Genomic DNA, 24,040 nt, shown 5'->3' on the forward strand with positions numbered 1-24,040 from the left:
CTGTTCTGGGGAACCTACAAACACTTTTTTAGTGGGTACAATAGCCTCAACGAAACTGCTATTAAAAATATCAAATAATTTATTAAAAAAAAGAAACGAATTCCGCGGTATTAATAAAGCTCCCACTGTTCGAGCTTAAAGCTCCCGAGCTATAAAGGGACAACATACCAGAAGCGACCGTATTACTCAATACCTGAGATGCAAATTTAACCTTCATTTTTTGGAAGGTATTGGGATAAATATGAGCATCGGTTAATTTATGCTCACACCGATAACTCGACTTTGAGTCGATTTCATAAAAATGAATAATATCCGACCAACTTACGCGACAATTTTTAAAGAAAACCGTATTTTTAAAATTTTGTAAACAGTTACGACTACTTTTTATTAAATGGGGGCTATCGTAAAAAAAATATATTTCCTTGCCATTAACATTAAAAAAGGCCGTGACGCTGAAACACCTAACAAATTAGCGAAATTTTGAAAATTGGTGCCCTGGTCGCATACAAAATGGCAAGGAATTAGTCCTATATTTTGGAGTTGGGTAATGACTTCAAGAATATATTTCTTGAGGACATCCCCTTTGCAGGCTCCTTTAACAAAAAAATAAGCTAATGGGTGGGACCAAGGCTCCCCACCTATACCTTGCACCATTATGGTCATTGCAGTTGTGACTAATCTCGAAGTGCGATTTTCATCGCCATAATCTTCAATACCTATTATCCTATCGAATTTCCTATCATACTGCAAATGACATTTCAGTGACATTTCATCGCATGAAATCGACACGAACTTTTGTTCAAAAGAGAATCCCCTACTCCTAATCTCTAACGATTTTATGCTGCTTTGGGTGCAACCCGGGAAACGAGGCCAGTCGGTAACAAAATTTTCCAAAGTACTTTCGGAGGGAAAATCTAACTGGTGCTTTAAGTGACGATAAGCAACTGGCGACAAAAAAATACACCCAAAGCTATCGTTTTAAAAAAATTGTCATAACGCCGACCGTGGTTACGGCGATTACTATTTATAAAACTACTTCTAATACAAGCACCTAACTGAGGAGGAACTTTGCTGCAAACTATCTCAAGAGGATCTGACTCTTCCCTAAATGAACCACTTCTTAACATTTCCCTACATCTTTCTAATTCAGTGGCCATTTGGACCAATTGAGCCTTTAAACTTCTATTCTCCTGTTCTTTTTCATCTAATTTTACTTTTAAAATCCTATTCTCTTCTCTCAATTTCTTCTTCCTATCTGTCCCTCCTGTCAGACCCCTACCTGTTTCCGCGGCTTTATCGGTACTATTTAATAGTTCCTCCTCAAGAAGTGGAAGAGGCTCTAAAATCATTTTGCAATCTTCCCTTTCTAAAAGCGGAAGAAGCTGCCTCGCTGCACCGTTTGCCTTTGAGGCAGATTCTTCCATTTGGGGAGCGAAATCTTCAAAACCCAGTTCTATGGGGTTTTCAAAAAAAGAATTTGAGGCGTTAAATGTAGGCTCAACAATTAAATTAACGTCGGGAACGGCCCTCGGACGCAATTTTTTTGCGTGGCGCATTTTTTCGGAAAAATGTCGCTCACAAGCAAAAATGTGTTTAGGTGTTTCTTCATTAAATCTTTCAGAAACACCTAAACGTCTGAGCCAACATTTACGCCTGTTAAAAGAAAAAAAATTATATACGTAAGTTATAAAATAATATAATATAAAATATATATAATTATAATAGTGCAAAAAATGGCAAAACACGTAAACTTTTATTTTAATGAAGCCGTATCGATATTTAATTTAGTTAGTTATTTTATAATTATCATAAATATTCAACGATAAGTCGTTACTTCAAAATAATTTAAGAATGAAATTTAGATAAATCGTAAACTATCGAAACTCATATTTTAACACTTGTTAAAATTATTTAAAACTTTTTTGATCACTTTTGCACTTAAATATATGCAGAACTAAAATTTAAATTGTATTATTAATAGCACATTCAAAATAATTAATGATATACGCACAGTCGTTACTTCAAAAAATAATTTTCTAAATTTTAATATATCGAAAACTATCGAAAGACATTTTTAACACTTTTTACAATTATTTATCATATATCACATATTAAACACACTTTTTGCACTATTTAATTAATTTATTTTGTGATGTACTCACCGTTCGAGATCCGTTCCCTCACATGGAAAATGGTAAGTTCGTCCCTCCTCGCTGCAGCCTGCAACACACTTTCTCCATTTTAACACTGATTAAATAAATGCAAATTTATCTAATAAAAATTAAAATATACTTACCAGTTCACAAGCTGCGTGCTGTTTTTCTTTCGTTATTCTTCGTAATAACGGCCGTTACAAATTGAGAGTAAAAATTAAAAATGTCTCCATTCACATTATAATTTTGTGTGATTTCAATCTGGCCGTCCTTCTTTTTCCAATTGCTAAACGTCAGACCTCCTGAACTTTGACAGTTGCTTGAGTTCAGGAGGTTTTGACGTTTAGCAATTGCGCTCTCATTTCCAGTGAGAGACGAGTTGGGCATCTCTTTATCTCTGGTCTTATTATCGTGTGGCAAATAAGCCAGGTTCCACGAATAATTTCTAACGAGAGCATCAAACTCCTTCTTCATTGATGCTTTCCACTCATTGGAATAGGAGCTGTCAAATACCTCAACCATTGTATAAATCTACAAGTAGCCAATCCTAAGATTTTCACTAATACACACGCAAAAATATCCCACTTGGTACGGGTTGCCTCGAAAATTCTACTACTAAAATCACACTTGGTACGGGTTGCCAACCAATATTCTGCTACTAAAGTCACACTTTGTACGGGTTGCCAACCAATATTCTACTACTAAAACGTTCAAATGACAGAAATCTGCTATAGTGTGTTGCCGTGTTACGTTTTAAAATTAATAACTTTAAGAATGTTTTTATTCCATATTCAAATATTTTTCGGTTGTTTTAATTCCTAAAGATTAAATTTACATAGTATTATTTAAATTATTTTTTATTGTATTGAAATATTATTAAATGTTTCCGATTTTATCTTTTTTAACTTACATGTTTTTTTTTTTTGAGAGTGAAAATTCTTTGTCTGTTGAATATTTAAATTCTTAGTTTACCGGTTCAGTCCTGGGGAAACGAACACCCAAAAAAGATCGGTAACGCGCCTATATTGCAACCTCAGAGGTGGTGAGGACAAGCAATGGGAAAACTTTCGTTTAGCATCCCACGATTTCAGGGTTAAGAGGGGTATGGTTGGATAGAGGAGATTCTCCAGATCACGAATATATACAATTATTTCCGCCGGAAACTTATAGTTTTCGAGATATTTCCAATTTAAATGCAAATTGTTAAACTGCAACCTTTTATTTAAAACTCTGTGTCAAAAAACGGCACATTCGATCAGGTGATCACGGCTGTTTCACACACATAGGAAAACAGCTGATTCTTTGGCTATTTGTAGGCTTATACAATAACCTCTACTACACTGTTTTGAGTTTCAATTAACTAACTAACAATTTCTAACGTCAACATTTTCGATAAAATAACGTCTCGACTGGCAATAACTTTTCGACTCTCAGAGTCGAATATCCGATATGCTTCGGATGTCATGGTGTATTCTTTTCCCTTTGGATGAAATTTGTTCTTATGCCTTTTCTCGAAAGCTATAGCTTTTGAGCCCAATATTTTTAGATGCGATACACTTAGCTTTGTGCCTGTCCTTAGTTCGTGTGGCGTTTTATCAACGAGTACTTGTGTACATGCTAATTCACTGATTAAACACACTTTGCGCAGATTTTTTACTTATCGAGTTATTACTTGTGTATTTATTATGTTACCTGTTGGCACGATTTAAATTAGTTGAATTCAACTGCAATCCAAAACACCTAAAGATATTCATAACATATTAGTATATATTATAAAAGATATTATATTATAAAAATTTTATCATAACCATTTTTTTCGAGATATTTGCATTTAAAATTTAACTATTTAAAGTGCCAACTTCTTTGATTTATAATGAATTTTATCTTCGATTTTTAACTTTTATATGCACTAACACTTCAATAATTCGTTTCTACATATTTGTTTTGTATCTTTTCTTTTTTTTCAGCTAACATTTGCGCCTTCTCTATTTATTAACATTCTCTGCTAAAAGGTTATATAAATTTTATAATTTAGATACTAAAATTGTGATATTGAAGTCCAGCTTGATATTTTTCCATCGAGAAGAATTCCAAATTATTTTATTTTGTTAAAATATCTGCATTATATTTTTAAAATAAATGCATTGAAATTTGAACACAACTCATATAAAAAGCTGAGGGCTACAATATTTAACATGGTACCTAACATAGATATGATATCTTCGGTGGTTACCTTGGCTATACGTTAAGAAACGGCAAAAATTGTACTGAAATTTTAACATTGGTTACTAGCCGTAACAAATGTTAAGGTAACCAAACAAAATGTTAAATTCTCAGCTGATGACATTTGATAACCAAACAAAAGGTTTTAGGTTAATATGAAGAAATCTTCCATTTTCAATTTTATGCAAACAAAAGGTTTTTAGTTAATATGAAGAAATCTCCCATTTTAAATTTTGTGCTAAAATAAACCAGAAGAAACATTTTTTAATAAAAATTCCGATTAATAAAATATATATACATATTCAACATAGAAATATACAATATTTGTCAGTTATTATAACAAGGTGCGTTCCAAAGTAAACAGGACTTTTAAAAAGAGACAGAACAAATGGTTTTATCGGCAAAATCCATTAATTTTATTCAAAATAGTTTCCATCTGCTTTAATACAGCTTTTTGCACGGTTCAAAAGCATGTCGAACGAGTGTTTTAGCTCGTTGCCCGGTATGGCCGCCAGTATGTCGGTGCAAGGCTTTTGAATGGCCTCCACGTCTGCTAACGCTTTCCTCTTATCGGCAAATGCATTATTCCGAAAAGGTAGAAGTCGTACGGTTCCATATCAGGTGAATACGGGGAGTGGTTGATTGTTAAAATGTGATTTTTGGTCAAATAATCGGCCACAAGCGTTGATCGATGAGACGGCGCATTACGCGCAACAAACGCAACTTTCAACTTCTTCCATCTTCGCGATATTCGGGCCGAACACGTCGAATACGGCGCACCAAACGCTTCAAAACTATTGTTTTGGCTGGGTGGAACAAATTCTTTGTGGACAATACCCTTGGCATCATAAAAACAAATCAGCATTGTCTCCACTTTTGTCTACTCCAGGCGCGATTTTTTGGGTTTCGGCTCATCGTCAATTATGTCCTCACGACCACTTTGAAAACGTTGAAACCAGTCGTGCACTCTGCTACGGGATAGGCAATCATCGCCATAAACTTGTTGCATCAATTGAAACGTTTCGGTAAAAGTTTTACCAATTTTAAAACAAAATTTAATGTTGGTTCTTTGTTCGAAGCTCATTTTCGCACCGATGACAAGAACATACTGACACTTAAAACGCAATAACTTCCAATAGATGAAATGTCATGAATTTTTTACTGGAAGTCGATAAGGGATAGCAGATTCTAACGCACTAGCATATAGATGCCGCCGCTAGAGTTGAGTTTGTTACTTTTTTTCTGTTTACTTTGGAACGCACCTTGTAAATTGTTCATACTTATATATTATTATAATGCCGATATATGGCCTCAATTATATATAACATCTTTAATATATAATTTACTTACTTGTATTTAGTAAGCTGTCATTACCTCCCAAAAGCACGGCATTCATTTTCTTCTCATCCGATTTACGCACAGCCTCTTTGCCCAACACTTGGAATATTTCAATACGCAGCAACCATAGCGAAATGCGTGTTGGATTAAAATCGGGCATCTCATAGTACACATTTACGAATTCTTCTCCTCACCTCATAGTTGACATTTATGTATTCTTGATCCTCCAAATAATGCCAGTCTTTGTTGATGGAAAATGGTAAATCTGTATGTGCGTCTCATTCTTTCACATTAAAAAATTTGCATGTTGAAGAGTTTTCCTTTTAAAAACAAAAAGTTTTGGTAGTTTTGAGTTAGTACTTAGTGGTGTAAGAAGTGAATTTTTATAAATGTGGTAGTGAATTTATACCCACCCTATTGCCTATAGGGCTGCTTAGTATCAGATGACAAATTTGAGACTATATTTTGCTTCGTAAAGGGGGAGTAGAGAAACTATCAGCTGATCGATGTAAACAAAGCCACAGCTGAGAGGTGTCCATGGAGAAACGTCAAATCCGCCTAGGGGTTGAGTTTCTATTGACAGCCAATATGGCCGACTTTTGACCGGAAAATGGTTGCATATTGTTATTTTTTTTTTAATTTATGAAAAAGTTCTCCCAAAAATATTGATTATTTGTAAAATGTTTGTATTTTTTCGAAATAAAATCAGTTTATTTATATATATATATTCTTAAAAGAATTGGAAAATTCCAGAATAATTAAGATATATACTTAGGCCTATTTTTAACCGTAACTAATGAATATTCACCACAAAAAAATGAAAGATGCAATTAAGCAACCATGTCAAATATCGGGATCCACAAAATTCTTACTCAACGAACCTTTAGACAAGTTTTATAAATTTATATAAAAATAATAATTATATTAAAAACAATACTCAAAAACAACTCACCTTTGTAAAAATAAGTCCGTCCATGTCAAAAATTTTCAAACTTGTTGCCAGTATTGGTATTGAGCATTGCGTAACAGCGTTGCGTAAGCTAGTTTTAGACTACTTATTAGGAATATATTTACCGTATTTTATACTTAAAAGATATTAAAAATTCAACAAATAGTTTATTTAAGAAGTTAATATATTCAAAAACTAAACTAAGAACTATATAATAATACTAGAAGCCCGACAGACGTTGTCCTGTCCCACGGCTTAAATGTAAACTTTTTGAAATTAGCTGTAACAATTAGACCGTTTTGATGAAAATTTTTATCAGAAACTTATTACAATAGCTAACGTCATTCATATATATTTATCACAATCCGACCAATCGATAGCGTGTCAAGATGTATATTAGAATGCTTTCAGAGATATTAATTGTAGAAGCTGTATTGAATGAAAACTTGAAGTCGTTTTAATTGATTGTGAAAAGGTTGAATCTATTCTATAACGGGTATTTATTCTTAGAATTAATTATCTACCAAAACTGTAGTTATTGTAATGCCATAGGATGTACAATATTTTTGGTTAATCCTTGAGAGGTATAAACAAATAAATTCGATGGTTTTCCTACTCTCGAGTATATCGCAACGTATAATTGGCCGTGAGAAAAGCATGGATTTTCTAAATTAATCCACAAATCGTCATTGTTTGACCTTGTGCCTTATTAATAGTCAGCGCAAGTGCCAAGCAGATGGGTAATTGTAAATGTTTAAATGGTAACGGCGAATCTGAAGGAATCATTGGAGTCCGTACAACTTCACCTTGAAATTTTCCACCCAAAATAGGGGCATCAAAAATGTTGCCCATGTTTTTTTTATGTCTCATCCTCATTGGTCCTCGTGTATTTTTCACAGTGTTTTATTTCTACAAAAAATCCCACGTCTTCCCGAAAGAGCAAGAAATATAAACAAATTTATTATTTATATATTTACATATTTCTTAATTTTGTATATTCACTATTTCCGTATAGAGTAGCATAGCAGTATGAATGTTTAGACACTATACACCATACACATGTCTATAGTCTTAATAGTTTAAACCATCGTAAAGGGTTATACCATGGTTTAAACTATACTTATGCTATCTTAGAATCTGATCTTAGCGCCATCTTTCAGGCTCAAATATACTTTTGAATATCTGTCACGACAGTTTGCCGGAATTATATGTAAAACGTTCTAACATCTGCGAAGGTAGCGCAGTCTACTGGATCCAATGTAAAATATTCCAAAATTAACAACTGCTGATAAATGAAAAATTATTGAATAAACATTTTGCAGTGGACCAAATTGTGAATCTAAACCATCCTCGAATCCCTTTGAACTCACATAAAAAAATTTCATCCAAATCGGTCCAGCCGTCTAGGAGTAGTTCAGTGACATACACACGCACACAAGAAATATATATATAAAGATTTTAGTTGTTTATGTAAAGAGTTATAAGAAAATATTGTACATATTTTCATCGCTACGTGCTGAAATACAGAGCCAGCTACCTGGTATGCCTACCGTATTTTATACTATAAGATTTTGCAACAAATAATTCATTTTAGAAGTCTATATATTTAAAAACAAAACTAAGAACTATATAAAAATATGGTAATATTTTATGTAAAGAGTTGTAATAAAATATGGTAACTATTACTTGATATATCTACAATGATGAATGATCCAACATTGTTTAAATGAATTATTATGACTTGTATGACAATGATAAGTTTTGCTTTATTGATTATATGAATTATAATGACTTAGAATATCAAATATAATATATATATATATATAATATCAAACAATAGTTATTTTTTCCATTCCACTCATGGTAAATAAAAGTTTCAGTTTGTCCATTAATTAAAGTGATTTCAATATTGAATATTATAATTAATGTATACCTTAGGCACAGCAACGCGTGGTCGGGCTCCTCCATTATACATATGTATGTACATGTAAAAGTGGAATGGAAAAATGGAACCATAATATATAAACAGGTAAATTATAAAAAATTTAAATAAATAAAAATTGTATGAGAATTTCAATTGTTTTAGTTATATGGAAAAAGGAAGCCGATATGTTAAGTAGTAGTAACCAATGATGAACCAAACAAATATGCCATAGAAGCTGACGAGGTAACCGATCAAAAAGTTTTCTGTAAACAATGGCTAACCAAACAAATAACCTTTGAACCAGTTTTCTGTAACTTATAGGTAACCATAGCAATAACCAAACATGTAGCGATGAAAATATGTACAATATTTTTTTATAACTCTTTACATAAACAATTTAAATATTATTATATAATTCTAAGTTTAGTTTTTGAATATATTGACTTCTAAAATAAATTATTTGTTGAAGTTCTAATATCTTTAAAGTATAAAATACGGTAGATATATTCCTTTCCAAAAAGTAGTCTAAAACTAGTTTACGCAACACTGTTACGCAATGTTGAATACCAATACTGGCAACAAGTTTGAACATTTTTGACGTGAACGGACTTATTTATACAAAGGTGTGTTGTTTTTGAGTATTGTTTTTAATATAATTATTATTTTTGTATAAATTTATAAAACTTGTCTAAAGGTTCGTTGAATAAAAATTTTGTGGATCCCGTTATTTGACATGGTTGCTTAATTGCGTCTTTCATTTTTCCGTTTCGAATATTTATTAATTTAAAACAGCTAAAAATAGGCATAAATATATATCTTAATTATTATGGAATTTTCCAATTCTTTTAAGAATATATATTAAAATTGATTTTATTTTGAAAAAATACAAAAGTTTTACATATAATCAATATTTTTGGGACAACTTTTTCATAAATAAAAAGAAAATAGCAATATGCAACCATTTTCCGGTCAAAAGTCGGCCATATTGGCTGGCAATAGAAACTCAACCCTTAGGTGGACTTGACGTTTCTCCATGGACACCTCTCAGCTGTGTCTTTGCTTACATCGATCAGCTAATAGTTTCTCTACTCCCCCTTTACGATGCGAAGTGATTACGAAGTTAAAATAGGTATGTACTGATAGAAGTTTTATGGTTTTTGAGATATTAGCATTTAAGTTCAAAAATTGAACTAATTAAAGTGCGTCTTTCTTCGGTTTACAATGGGTTTTACACTTATATTTTGAACTTATATATCCGCTGAAACTTAACTAATTCGTTTTTACACATTTATTTCATAAAATTATTTATTTTGTTTGCTCTATATAACTTAAATTCAATAATAACTTTCGGTTATATTTTCATTATCGTCATTAAAAAACCGCGACCAGTATCGACATATTATATATATCTTGGCTGTGTGTAGAATCCTGTAAAGTTGGTAATCTTATAATATTATGTAAGAGGGCTCTTTTAAAACATTGTGGTGGTTCTGCCGACCACTTAAAGCGATTTCTTCCGTAGTAGTAAGTACTTTCAGAAATACCAATATTACCACTTTTAAAACAAATTTTGCTTTTATTCCCTCTTCATTATCTAAATAATTCTGATATTTCAGAGTTACTGTCACTGCAAGTTTCAGTGACAAAATTAGGATCAACGACTCCATCATCAAATACGCTTATATCATCATACATTTCGTCGTCGCATAATTCATCGTCTGCTTCCAATACCCTTCAAATATCCTGTGGGCTCAGATCTTTTGAATGTACCATTTTTCGCTAAGTAATTAAAAGTTCACATTAAAAATACTAAAATCTTAGACTATACTTTCTATTTGGAATTTTTTTTTTTTAATAAAACTTACACTGATGTAGAGGTGTAGTAGTTTTTTTTATAATATACTTGCATTAACTCAGATGTAGTAGCAATATATTTCCCACGCACTAATCCCACAAATCCCAGCTGTGTGTTAAATTTTATTAATTTAATGAATTAATATAATTTTACTAAATTATTATAATTTCTCTGCATTACTAGCAATGACATGATGCGAGGTTCTCTCATTTTCCCCAATTTTTTTCTCACTCTTTTCCCCTGATTATAAAGATAAGGGAATTTAAACAGCTGATATCAAAAAAGTCGTCACGCCAGACATAAACATAATAATAAAAGTAACTGACAAAAGCAGTGCGAAGCGAAATTTTAAAAAAACAAAAGTTTTTTTTATTTATATATTACTAGCTTTTACCCGCGGCTTCGCTCGCATCGAATCCATCAAATAAATAACTGATATCATTATAGTAGATATGGATCCATATAAAGAATATATTTTATATATATTCCAATTCTTAGTTATGAAATTACGACGACGCGTGGTTCTTACTTCTGCATCATTAATTCTTCTTGCCTGCAATTGTTCTTGCGTTTCCGTTGTTCTTCTAGCTTCCTGCTGCTAAGCTTGTCTTTTCGAACGTACTCGTGCCTGATGAGAAGTTTCAGCTGCTCTCAAAACACGTTGTCAATCTGCTTGCTGTTGCCTTCTCAGCTCTGCTTGAACTTCACATTCTTTATTTCGTGTAACTTTAGCCTTACGCACCGGCGTAGAATTTCTTGACAGCGCCAATCATTTCTGCCAAACTTTTTTTTTTCAATTTCAAAATTTTCAAATTTATTTTCCAAACATATATAATCTTCCAAAATAATTTTTTTAATAATCCGTAAAAAATTTATAAATTTTGTAATAAAAAGTATCCTATGTTCATTCTGACACCTCTAAGAGTATATGTACAAAATTTCATGATGATCTGTTTAGTAGTTTTTGCGTGAAAGCTTATCAAACAAACGGACTTTCGCATTTATAATATTAGTATAGATATTATTATCTTATATGATTTTAAAAAATTATATATATTTAATATAATATCTAATTATATATATCCTTTTTTGATAGTATGATGGCGTCTGGCCTCGATCGTTCTTCTCTTCTTAACAACGTCCACCCATGTTTAGAATACGCCGAGGTTAACTGTAATTCAGGGCATTACTTATTTTTGCTGCACCATTATATTTATATTATTTTGCTTCTTTGTGGGTGAGAAAAAAGCTAATGCCGCACGCAATCATTTTTACCCGTAATAAATAGCTGGAATACTTTTCATTTCATAATCCTTTTGGGTAGGTTTTTACATTTCTCAGCCTTGGTATGTAGTGACACTATAATGCTAACTAAGTCGCCAATTGCTTGATTTATATGCCTCTGACCAGCCATCATATTTTCAAGCTCTTTAATTGTACAACCCAACTGGTTAAAAATTTAGGTGGTTTCACTATTTTGTGGTTCTTCAGAGAATTTACCACCTCTAATTGCATGGCTAGCATTTGCACATGTTTTTGTTGATCCAGCAGCGGTGGATATCTCATTTTCCCATTAGGAGGCGTTATCATAATTTAAGAGTTCCTTCTAAATGGAGTGCATTCACTACTGTTATCAGAGGCCACACCTCAATGAGAAAGTTGTTGAAAACTCCTGACAATAAGTATGTTCAAACGCTGCCCTTAAAACCTTGCTTATATTTTCGGTAGTTGACAATGCCAAACTCAAAGGGAATATTAAAAGGAGAACCAAATAGGAGAATAGCTGAGTGATAAAAACATAACGGCAGAGCAATAAAAGCACACATTTTGTTTGGATTGCTATTTTAGCGGAAAAAGAACCTGTTTTTCAACAAAAAATGTCACAAAGTCTATAAGCATAAACGGCAAATATTCTACTTGAGGTGAATTAATGGTGTTAATCTGAGGGCTGCCACGCGAAACTTTTTTCATTTCGAATTCGTTTTAATATTAACAAACAGTAACTACGTATTGTAACGGATTTCTCGATAAATCGTCTACCTGTAACTCACTCTTGAGTTCGATCACTGGATTGTTAAATAAAAGTCCCAATTTAATGGCTACACACTTATCTTTATTTCTTATTCCAACAACTTAACACTTATTGCTCGTTATTCGAGCTTACAACTTCTTGCTTATAGCTTAATTGCTCTTATCACGACAACACTCTAACTAGAACTGTGTTTGTGCACAATCCGGTAGCCCTTATATAGTAAATCTGTAACAAAACATTGCTTCTAGAACATTCTGGCAACTACGAATTCGCTAACTAGTTGCTTCTGGCAGTTTATCGTTCATTCGATTTTGTTCTATCATCTAGGTTCGTCACACTGACCTCCACCTAAGTCTGATCGTCCCGATTAGACATATTTGCGATACCAACCACAAAGCTTTTATGTCCCCCATCTCGTCTTCTAGGCTGGTGCTGACATCGTTAGCCGTCCTTCTCTGCTTGGAGTTAATTCCATCCGTTTTCCGGACACTCAGTTCGTGGTACATCCCTTGACTTAAAGCTGACTCGAGATTCCATTCTTGATCAGAACGTAACTCCATTGGAACACCGAATCTCGTTACCCACTTGTTGATGAATGCCTCCGCCACTGGTTCAGTCTCTTGGTTAGGAATTGTGTATACTTGTGCCCATTCATTGAAATGGTCCTTGACTACCAAAACATGACTATTTCCTAATTTATTGGTGGGGAATGGACCAACTTCTCAACTGCCGCACGCGAATTGTGCTGTTTCATCTGCCCATGACTCCTGGACCTTGATCCTTTAGCTACAATGTTCTCAGCATATTTCGCAATCCTTTCTATAGCTGATTGACAACCAGTCCAATAAAACCTTTGCTTCAAATGCTCCAAGGATTCCATGTCTCTCAAGTGTCCTCCTCTTGGACATTTGTACTGCACGTTAAGAACATCAGGAATTCCAACCCTTGGAACAACCATAAGTACTCGGAAGGGTTGCTTATTTTCGCTTTTCCATACTCGATGCAAGCAGCTATACACTAACTTTAAACTGCTCCGTTCTGCCCAATATGATTTTGTGGCTGGCCTTCCTGTAGTTATTTCTTCAATCGTTGTACATTGGTTCAACTCCACCTTATGTAATGCACCTTCCAATTTTGGATCTTCTTAAACAGAGTCATCCGTTTCAGGTTCAGTTTTATGCTGATCTTCCACCTGTGATGGTATACCCGCTTCCTGCTCTTCCAACTGTAAGGACACTTGTGCTGGTATCCAAGCTTTTTGCTCTTCTAACTGTGAGGAACTTTTTATTGGTTCACACGCTTCCTCCTCTTCCAACTGTGGGAACACCTGCCCTGACATACGCAGTTCCAGCTCTTTCGACTGTGAGGACCCTTGTACTGGTACACAAGCTTCCTCCTCTTCCGACTGTGAGGACACTTTTGCTGGTATACAAGGTTCTTGCTCTTCATACTGTGAAGATCCTGGTTCACATGCTTCCTCCTCTTCCAACTGTGAGGATACCTGCGCTGACATATGCACGTCGAGCTCTTTCGGTGCTGACAACTGTGCTAAAAAACGTGCATGTTGCGATGCGAACTGCTCTTTCAAATGCGTTGACCATCGCGTTTCTTGCTCTTTAAATTGTGTCGACATTTGCGTTGAAATTTGAGACATACGTGTATCCAGCTCTTTAATTTGTGTCGATATTTGCGTTGACATTTGCGATATTGCGGCAAAAACCATGTTTATGTCCACAATCTTTGACGAGCATTGAGCCTCTTCCTTTTCTTCTATCTTTGTTGTCTCTTCTTCTAATTCCATGTGAAAGACATATTCCTCAACATTAATGTTTTCCGCCTCCATGGCCTCTCTCAACCGTGATTGTAATTCAGTTTTTAATCCATTTGTCGCCAAACCACGTTGCTCCAGCTCCTTTTTCAGTTGTGGAATCTTCAGATCGTTAAACTTGGCCATTTTTAAATAATTATCTCCTTGGGAATTTATTTGACAATCTCACTTCTGACACCAATTGTAACGGATTTCTCGATAAATCGTCTACCTGTAACTCACTCTTGAGTTCGATCACTGGATTGTTAAATAAAAGTCCCAATTTAATGGCTACACACTTATCTTTATTTCTAATTCCAACAACTTAACACTTATTGCTCGTTATTCGAGCTTACAACTTCTTGCTTATAGCTTAATTGCTCTTATCAGGACAACACTCTAAGTAGAACTGTGTTTGCTGCACAATCCGGCAGCCCTTATATAGTAAATCTGTAGCAAAACATTGCTTCTAGAACATTCTGGCAACTACGAATTTGCTAACTAGTTGCTTCTGGCAGTTTATCGTTCATTCGATTTTGTTCTATGTTCGTCACAGTATTATAGTACACTTATTTTATATTTCCTTTATTTACCTATATCACATCGATTTGTATGGTAATAGTCTGGTAACTTGCATTTTTTGGAAATATTTTATTTGGAAAATTTAAAAGTTAATCATTCATCATTTTGCAATATATTATTAAAAGTATCTCAGAGTGTACAAAAAAATTATGTTTGTCTTTTTTTTTGATATTTGTTGTTTTGTAGCACTGAAGAGAGAGTCTCAAAATCAAAGAGGAGGTGGTTGCCCCCGTTGATTTGGTCGCTTGAGGACAAGCTTATACAGTGCCACAGTGTCGAAAGACAAGTTTGTCGTGTATGGCTACTGTTACCGGAAACGAATTACTAGAAAATGTGGCCGCAGCATTATGTGTTGAGTTATGTGTATCAGAGGATTATTAACGAGTGATGCATGAAACACAATGAATGCGGCAGACGACAGGCAGCAACCGTCCAATATTAAAATACAAACATATAATTCAAAGCTCTAGCAAGTCAGGATGGGACCCAGGTTATATAGATTTCATTCAATTGAAAAGTTTTAGTACGGCAGCAACGAGTTGTGAACATAAGCTATTTGATATTTCGCTGCCTTTTTCAAATTGTTCAAGAAGTTAGCTATGAGACGACATTCACAGCTAAAAACAATTTCGTTATGGTGCAGTCGTCTATGTGTTTAAAGCTTTAATTGCGAGTTTTGGTTGAACATCTCGGTGGTTTGAAAACATGCTATAATGGCAACTATCGAGTACGCAACAGTTTAGCTTTCCTACACAAAAACAATTGTTCTCAGATTTTGTCCGAAATGTACGGTATCTGGTTGTACATTTGTTAACTAGACTAGAAATACGTCAATCTATGTTTAATGTTGTTATATATGCTGTAATACTAAATATATCTATATGGTATTAGTAAAATAAATAGTTACGATATGATTATTTAGTACATTCGACAAGTGGTAAATAAACACATTTAATTGAGGTAAATCTTAATTTGCTAACTACTAAGTGTTAAATAAAATTGAACAGGTTAAAAAGTAATTATTACTGATAGTCGAGTTCACGTAATGAATTTTTATTTGATTGTGTGTATTGCTGTGAAAACTGTCAGATGTTTTGATCCACCAGGTTCAGCGTGCTGACATTCAGGTATATAAAAACTTAATAAGATAAGCAATTTCTTATGTGATTTAATGTTTACATCAGATTTTTTTAACATTACAAGCGATAAATACTGTTATAAATAATTATTTACTGTTCTATTAACTAAACAAAAGGATTGTGAAGTTTTATGAAATCACGGTAAAAGTGAAATTTTTGGTAAATGTACTTGTATAGTGTATGTCCCCCAACGAAGGAGGTTGCGAAAATTATAACTTTCTTTTTTTAAATCGTCTTATTTTGACTCGAAAATTAAAGGGTCGGCTTTATTATACCATCCAACGATTTCAGGGTTAAAAGGGTATGGTTGGATAGAGGAGACTCTCCAGATATTTGCATTTTAAGTTGAAAATTTCACAAATTTTATCTCAAAATTTCTAGATTTATAGCTAATTTTTCTCTTATATTAGGCACTTAATTTACACTTACACTTCATTAGAATGTTTCTACATATTTATTTTATATTAATTGTTTTAATATTTGCTTTAAATAAGCATTTTATTTTTACACAATTTTCGTAATATGCACAATAACAAATGGGTTCCGGCCGGCCGATTGCCTTGTATGTTGTCAACAACGTTTCTTTGTCTTTTCCCCAAGAGCAGCCGGCAAGCGATTTGAGGATTTTGTTGTGGCTCTGTACTTTGGCAGTTATCGCGGTCGTGTGAGAAGTGAAGGAGCACAGACTGTTCAATGTAACGCATAAGATTTTAGGGTTATTAACCGTCGGAATTTTTGTGCCATCGACTGAAATGTTCAGGTTCAGTCTGTACTCCTTCGTCCAATTTGTGGAGATGGTCGCTGTGGATTTAGTGGGGGAGAGTGTCAGACTCTTTGCAGAGAAGAATCGAGAGAGGCCGGAGAGGTAGCTGTTTACTTATGAGCACATGCCATCGATTCCATTGCCTTACGTCAATATCGTGAAGTCATCAGCGAGGTCATGGAAATTCCCGCTGGTGATTGGGGGAGTTTCGAAATGTAGAAATTAAACAGTAGTGGGGAGAGGACACCGCCCTGCGAAACCCCCTGTTTAATTCTTCAAAGTTTGGAGTTTTGACCCCGAAACAGTACGGATGAATGCCGACCGCTCAGGTAGTTCATAGTCCACCGCTTCAGCCCTGGAGGGAGCGTTGATTGTTCTATGTCCTCACGTAGCATTGTGCGATTGACTGTGTCAAAAGCTTTTGACAAGTCCAAGGCTACGAGGGTCGGCCTTTCGCAGGGTGGCTTCTGGTTTAGGCCATGAATTATCTGGGCGTTTATGACGCTAAGTGCTGTGGTGGTGCCGTGCACTTATCAGAAGCCATGCTGGTGGTCTGCTAGACTCAGGTGGTGAGTGAATGTCGGGAGTAGCAAGGCCTCAAGTGTCTTCACTACTGGGGAAAGGAGAGTTATCGGGCGATAAGACTTCCCTTTGTTGGCGGGTTTCCCAGGTTTCAGTAGTGGGACTACTCTTCCGACTTTCCACACATCGGGTATTTGAAGAGTGGACATCGACAAGTTGAGGACCTTGGTGAGGTAGCTTACTCCCGTCGAGCCTAGATGTTTTAGCATCAGCTTGCTTATTCCGTCAGGGCCAATGGATTTTGACGATTTGCGAAATTGACGCTCGCCAACGATGACGTTGTAGCAGATTAAACTCCTACCTATCCAGAATAGACCCTGACATACCAAACACAAGTCCTGCATGCAATGAGTCTTCGCATGACACTAACCACCTCTTTGCATGCCCAACAAACCCCACTCATCTAACACCCCTCTCCCTATGGTCCGACCCCGTCGAAACAGCTCGTTTCCTGGGCCTTCCGTTAGATGACCTCGACGACAACGAATCTAGAATTTATCACCAAAACGGGGATTAGGTAACCGTTACAACAACAACAACAACAACATGACGTCCATAGGAATGGGTAGTGCGTTGAAGATGTTCTCAGTGAATTCTGTGAAGCCCAGTTAGCTTTGTTAACGTTAAGGAAGGTGCGGTTGTCCACAGAAATAAAGTCGGGAGGTTTCTCGATCGAGATAATTATGGGCAAATGGTCTTATGCGAAATTTAGCATAAGTCGCCAAGTTATGTTATTTATTTATCAGACCTCCGCAAGCGATGGTAATATCGGGCGAGTTATTACAGGTGCCCATAATTCCACCATTATCTCGCTCGCGATCCTTACGCAAAACGTTGAAACCTGCACAACTCAGAAGATCTGAGCGGCTGTTTATTTTGGTTTCTTGAACCGCAGCTATCGCGGCTCATCTTACTCTGTAGTCTGTTGGAGTTAAATTGTAGAATTCGCGTTTGTTGCGGGTGTCCGGGTATGATCGTTGTGGTGAGGGAGGTACAGGTTAGGTGGTGGTTGTTGCAGCTGTAATATCCGCATGGGCGGTTGTCGCATTGTAGTATTATTTGGCGACGCCAGTTGAAGGGATTGGGGGGCTGACTCCTACAGCATGGGGCACCATACGACGCACTCCACTCACGTGTAGTGCGCAGGCCGGAACACGACAGCAAGTAACACCAGCCAGTGCAAGAATTGCACTTGACTGATGTGACGTTCTGGCGTATTTCCGACTGACACACGGAACAGACTGTTCGAGGAACCAGGAGTTGCTGAGTGGTTCTCGCACGGGGATTGGAGCGGGATGAAGGTTGTTGTTGTTGTAGCGGCAGAATTCTTGATGACGGTAAAGGGAGGGGGTTGGTCAGACTGGGAGTCATGCTGCCTAGAGCTCCTTAGGCCCGTAGAGGTCCTTACTTGGCCACTCGACTGGAGTGGCGGCGCAGTGCGCGAACATGGTGCAGATTGCACAGCCGTTAAGGTTGGTGTCGCAGTATTGCGTTGGCAGCATGGAGTTACGTAACTCGTGGTCCACTCCCTATTGGTCTTAAGGACTGAGCATGTCTTAAGTTGGCTCCATCCATTGCATGTATTGCATCTAACCAAGGTGGAGTTTGGATGGAGCCTATTAGCGCATATGCAGCAAAAAAATTCCTCGGGGCCCGGGTTAGACTCAATGCCATCACGGGTCGAGAGGATACGGAGACCCTGCTGCTAGGTGTTGCTCTAATGACGACAAACTTAAATTAACACTTACCGATCCAAGCAGGGTTAGCCCTTGGCCGGGTCAATTCCGGTAACGAAGAACCGGCTGTTGTGGGAATTGTTCGATCCCGGATTCGGAAAGAAATAGGACGCGAAAGGAATGACGACTACCTTGGTGTTGGATCAGCCAGGGTTATTTGTTTGAAGGAGTTCTACGCGAAAAAGTTACATTGTCATAGAGAGTTTAACATAAAACTTAACATCAATGTTCTCTAATATTTTATTTTTCTAGGTCTTGGATTCCTGTATTTTGGATATAATCGGTTTTCATTTCTTTCAGCTTATTTACAAAAGAGGTAACACTGGTTATTTGACATTTTTCAATCCTTTTGTTATTGTCAGAATTAATAGAATTGAACAATGATTTATAATATACAATTAATGTGTACAAACGAGTTAGTGAAGTGTAAGTGGATATAAAAGTAAAAAATATAAGTGTATAATTCATTTGAAATCGAAAAAATACGTACTTAAGTTAGTTGAAATTTATAACTTTAAACGTAAATATCTCGAAAACTATAAGTTTCCCGCGTCTATACCTATAAATTTCATACTAAGCTCCACAATTATATATTATACAAGACTGTTATTTGGTAAAACGAATCGCATTAGGAAAAAATCTGTCTAAATCACTAATGTATAATAACGAAATAATAACCTCGCCTACTCCCCATATAACGGTTTCGATTAAAACTACTAAAAGTACGATAACTCATTAAATAAACAAGTCAGAGACTTTGAATTTAACACATAGGATGGTACGATTAAGCTTTATAGAAGCCAATACGAAAATTGGACTATGGTCGTGGCACTGCTCACCTTTAGGTGAAAACCCATATATCGCAACCTACTTGACCGATTTCAACCAAATCGGTATATAAAAATGACAATAAATTACCTGACAATCCGAAAAAGGATGAAATCGGATTAAACCACGCCTGCCTCCCATATAACACACATTTAAATTCCATCTGAATGTTTGACTTTCCAGTACACAAATCAAGCACTAATGAATTATTGAAATAAAACTTTGAGCGAGTGTGTTTTTCTAATAACGGTGCATCTGTGTGTCTAAAATGGAAAAAATCGGGTGATAACTTGCGCTAGCCTCCATATAACTAAAATCAAGATCCGGTCATCCGGTTAACTTTATACTGAGGTACCTGAATGAAACTCGGAGATAATTTTTTCCGTTAGCAATTTGTAGTAATGCCAAAAATAGATAAAATCGGGTCAATACTATCCCTATCTCCATATGTACATAAAAAAGCTTTATGCCGAATACTTCGGTCAGTGTGTGAGTTATTTATAAAAAATATGTTCTCTCGTATAACTTAACCATATCAAAGGTTAATACAATACCTCTCCGGTTGAGTTTATCAACACATACATCACACTTGAAGATGTTTTTAATATAATTTTAGCTGATCGGAAGTAAAATATAACAATAAAGCTAAGTGAGTATGTCATTTAATATAACTTAATAAAATACCAAATTTAATTGTAATCCATTCAGGATTTCGTCGAATTATGAATATTAAATTCTTTTGCAATATTTTTTGATATAAAGTTTTGGCAACACCTGAAGTTATTTAGCCACCTTTGAACCTTGCAAGATGCAAGAGTATAAAATGTTCGGTTACACCCGAACTTAGGACTTCTTTACTTGTTTTCTTCTGATTTAAAAAATTTCATCAAAATTAATTAGAAAAAAATAAGTCACAACCCCTGTATATTTTTATAATCTTGCAACACGTTCCTAAAAAGTATAATAGTTTTGTTTACCTAACGGTTGTTTGTAACACCTAAAACTAATCGATAGAGTAGATATAGAGTTACATAATATTAACTATGAGGATGACGAGACGAGTTTAAATTAGTTCTGACTGTCTTTCCGTCTGTTTGTCTATCAGTGCAGACTGTAAAAGGTGAATAAAAATTGAGATATTGTAATGAAACTTTGTTCACGCGTTCCCTGGCAAAATGGGTCGGTATTGCAGATGGGCGTAATCGGATTACTGCCACGAAAACAAAATGCCATAGTGCCATAACTAAGCATTAAATTTAGATATAAAACTAATTTGGTGCAGGGGATCGCAGTAGAGAAGGAAAAATCGGTTATGCTCAATCAACCAAACTTGCCTAGACGAAGTACTTGTATCACCTGTTGTTGTTGTTGTAGAAGTTATCTAATCTCCGCTTGAGTGGTTAAGTGCAAGTTTGTTGTCATCTATCGGTAGACCCGGGAAACGTGGTGTTTCGACGGGATCGGACCATAAGAAGTGGGGAGTTCGATGAATGGGGTTCATTGGGCATGCAAAGAGGTGGTTAGAGTCATGCGGGGATTTTTTGCACGCAGGACATATGCTTACTAAGTTGGGGTCTACTCTTCATAAGTAAGATAAGTACAGGAGTCCTCATCGTCATGTCCGATTAATGGTCATCATAATGAGTGTATATGCCTATTTATTTTTTATTTCAAAAAAACAACCATTTGGTGAGCAGAACTGTATACTTTATTATATCTAGTCTAAAATTGATATAATTAAGAAAATTATATAATGCAATTTTAATATTATTTCAGTAATATACAATCGACGAATAACATATATAAATATAAAGAATGGATACCTTCGATGTGTCGGACCGAAACAGGTAAGTTATTACAAAAAGCTTTGCGGAAAATTTGCGTTTTGATGTCATGACATCGTCCTTATAATCAGTGTGAATGTGAGATGGTGTTGTCTTTAACACCTGAGCAATGTTGGCATTTACACATTACAGTTCAGTTTTTGAGTTGTTTGCTAAGAGAATGTTGTCATCTAACTGGAGATCTATGAAAAAAGCATATTAGACAAGACGGAGCATTTGAATAGGGGTGTTAGATATAAGAGGATCGAATGGGGACCGGCCATGATTGTACGATTGGTTTACTGCTCCAGTATTCAGATTGTAATTGCACAGGGTTAACGAGAGGCGCAGGCAGCCCGAGCTTTTGATTTACCATTATGCGTTCCCTAATAGTGACGATACTCGATGCTTTACTACTCTCGACCATTACACAGAAGGAATTTCTGCTACTACCTCATATGGCGATAATTTCACAAATCTCGGGCAAAGAAGTAAAAGAAAATATCTATATCCATTATGTTTCTAGTTTCTTCACTGTTAGGAGCTTAAGACTCTCCCGAAAATTCCCTTGTTGTTCACAGCCCATACTTTAGCTCCGTCTACTGTAATGTTGGCTCAATCTTCAAAGAAATTGTTCAGATCGGACCACTATAGCATATAGTTGCCATAAAAAATGAACGATCAGAATAAAGTTCTTGTAAGGAAAACTTCAAATCAACTTGTTGTATAGAAACTTTTTTATTTGTGAAGGGTATAGCCTTGGTGCAATCGAAGTTAACGTATTTTCTTTTTTTTTTAATAATTATTTTTATTAAAATGTTAGACAAGGAATCAACTACTCTCAACGGAGAGTTTTTAGCACACATTTAGTATTACAGTTTGTTGATGTATATAATTTTCTTTTATAAAAAAAAATTTATACCGAAATTTTTTTTCAGTTGGTATTTCGGACCGATGTCTCGTCAAGATGCAACTGAAGTGCTAATGAATGAGCGCGACCGAGGTGTATTTCTAGTACGTGATAGTAATTCCATCGCAGGTGATTATGTTTTGTGTGTAAGGTGCGTGTGTTAAATATTTATTATATATCTATCTCATCCAACTTGTTTTAATTCAACCAAATTTTTTGTATTCACATGTGATATTTATTACTTATAGAGAGGACACCAAAGTTAGTAACTATATTATAAATAAGATACAACAACAGGATCAAGTTTTGTATCGAATAGGGGATCAAATATTTGAAAATTTACAAAAATTGTTAACTTTTTACACATTGCACTATCTTGACACCACTCCGCTACGACGCCCTGCACCAAAAAAGCCTGAAAAAGTTATTGGTAGATACGACTTTGATGGTAGTGTAAGTAGTAATATTTTATTAAAATTACATATTTTGATTATTTTATATACCTTAATGTTTTCTATGCGTTTAGGATCAAGACGATCTTCCTTTTAGACGTGGCGAAATCCTGACTGTAATCCGTAAGGACGAAGATCAGTGGTGGACGGTTAGAAATCAGCAGGGACAAATCGGTCAAATTCCTGTACCTTATGTTCAAAGAGTTAGTCTATTCACCATTCTATTTCATCTTACATTAATCTGCATATATGGCGGAAAAAAAATAATATTATACTGTTTTAACTGTACTTTATTTTTAGTGTGAAGAAAATACAGATGATAGTTGTATTGATCGGCCATTATCGAGTGGTGGCAATTGTGGCACTACTTTAGCACCTAGTAACAGTTTTCGTTCCCCGCTTCTATCAAGTGTAGCTTGCAAAAATGATGCCATGGTTCATTCAACATCTACAAATTGCCATCAGTTCAACAATTCGTTGAAACGATCCGATTTAAATGTACGTATTTGTGGTGAACTAGTAAATTTATTTATATGATTTTATAAATACTTTCTTAAAAATCTAATAGCGAAAGCTACCAGCATTTGCCCGCGTGAAACAGGCACGTGTACCCAACGCCTACGACAAAACTGCACTAAAACTTGAGATTGGTGATATAATCAAAGTAACCAAAACTAATATAAATGGCCAGTGGGAGGGGGAGCTCAACGGAAAAAAGGGTCATTTTCCATTCACCCATGTTGAATTCATTGATGACTGCGATCCGCTACATAACGCTGACGATGCAACGTTGAAGGCGTTTTCTGTGTCATGCACAAATAATGACTGGGTTGAGTAAGCTAATTATGAAATCCGTGCGTGATTTTTTTGTATTCCTACTTATGATTGGATATAAATTAATTAAAATAAATAAACGGGTCTAAAATAATTTAAAATTTCAGACA

At 35.3% G+C, this 24,040-nt stretch overlaps 1 protein-coding gene across 3 annotated transcripts; it reads left to right on the forward strand.

The window, feature by feature from the left end:
• Window positions 1-15,070: 15,070 nt before the first annotated feature.
• Window positions 15,071-24,040, forward strand: Crk (Crk proto-oncogene, adaptor protein). 3 transcript variants are annotated; one of them, XM_036376754.2, is made up of 8 exons: window positions 15,073-15,800; window positions 15,871-15,990; window positions 21,688-21,758; window positions 22,673-22,795; window positions 22,893-23,097; window positions 23,171-23,299; window positions 23,397-23,594; window positions 23,665-24,040. In XM_036376754.2, the coding sequence occupies exons 3-8, from the start codon at window positions 21,727-21,729 to the stop codon at window positions 23,932-23,934; spliced, it is 957 nt and encodes a 318-aa protein (XP_036232647.1). In that variant the 5' UTR covers window positions 15,073-15,800; window positions 15,871-15,990; window positions 21,688-21,726; the 3' UTR covers window positions 23,935-24,040. The 3 variants fall into 3 exon arrangements, with proteins under 3 accessions (XP_014096304.1, XP_036232647.1, XP_069968457.1); XM_014240829.3 differs by lacking the exon at window positions 15,871-15,990 and having other exon boundaries at window positions 15,071-15,823; XM_070112356.1 differs by lacking the exons at window positions 15,073-15,800; window positions 15,871-15,990 and adding an exon at window positions 19,886-20,560.

This window comes from Bactrocera oleae, chromosome X, assembly GCF_042242935.1.
Source record: "Bactrocera oleae isolate idBacOlea1 chromosome X, idBacOlea1, whole genome shotgun sequence".
Lineage (NCBI taxonomy): Eukaryota > Metazoa > Arthropoda > Insecta > Diptera > Tephritidae > Bactrocera > Bactrocera oleae.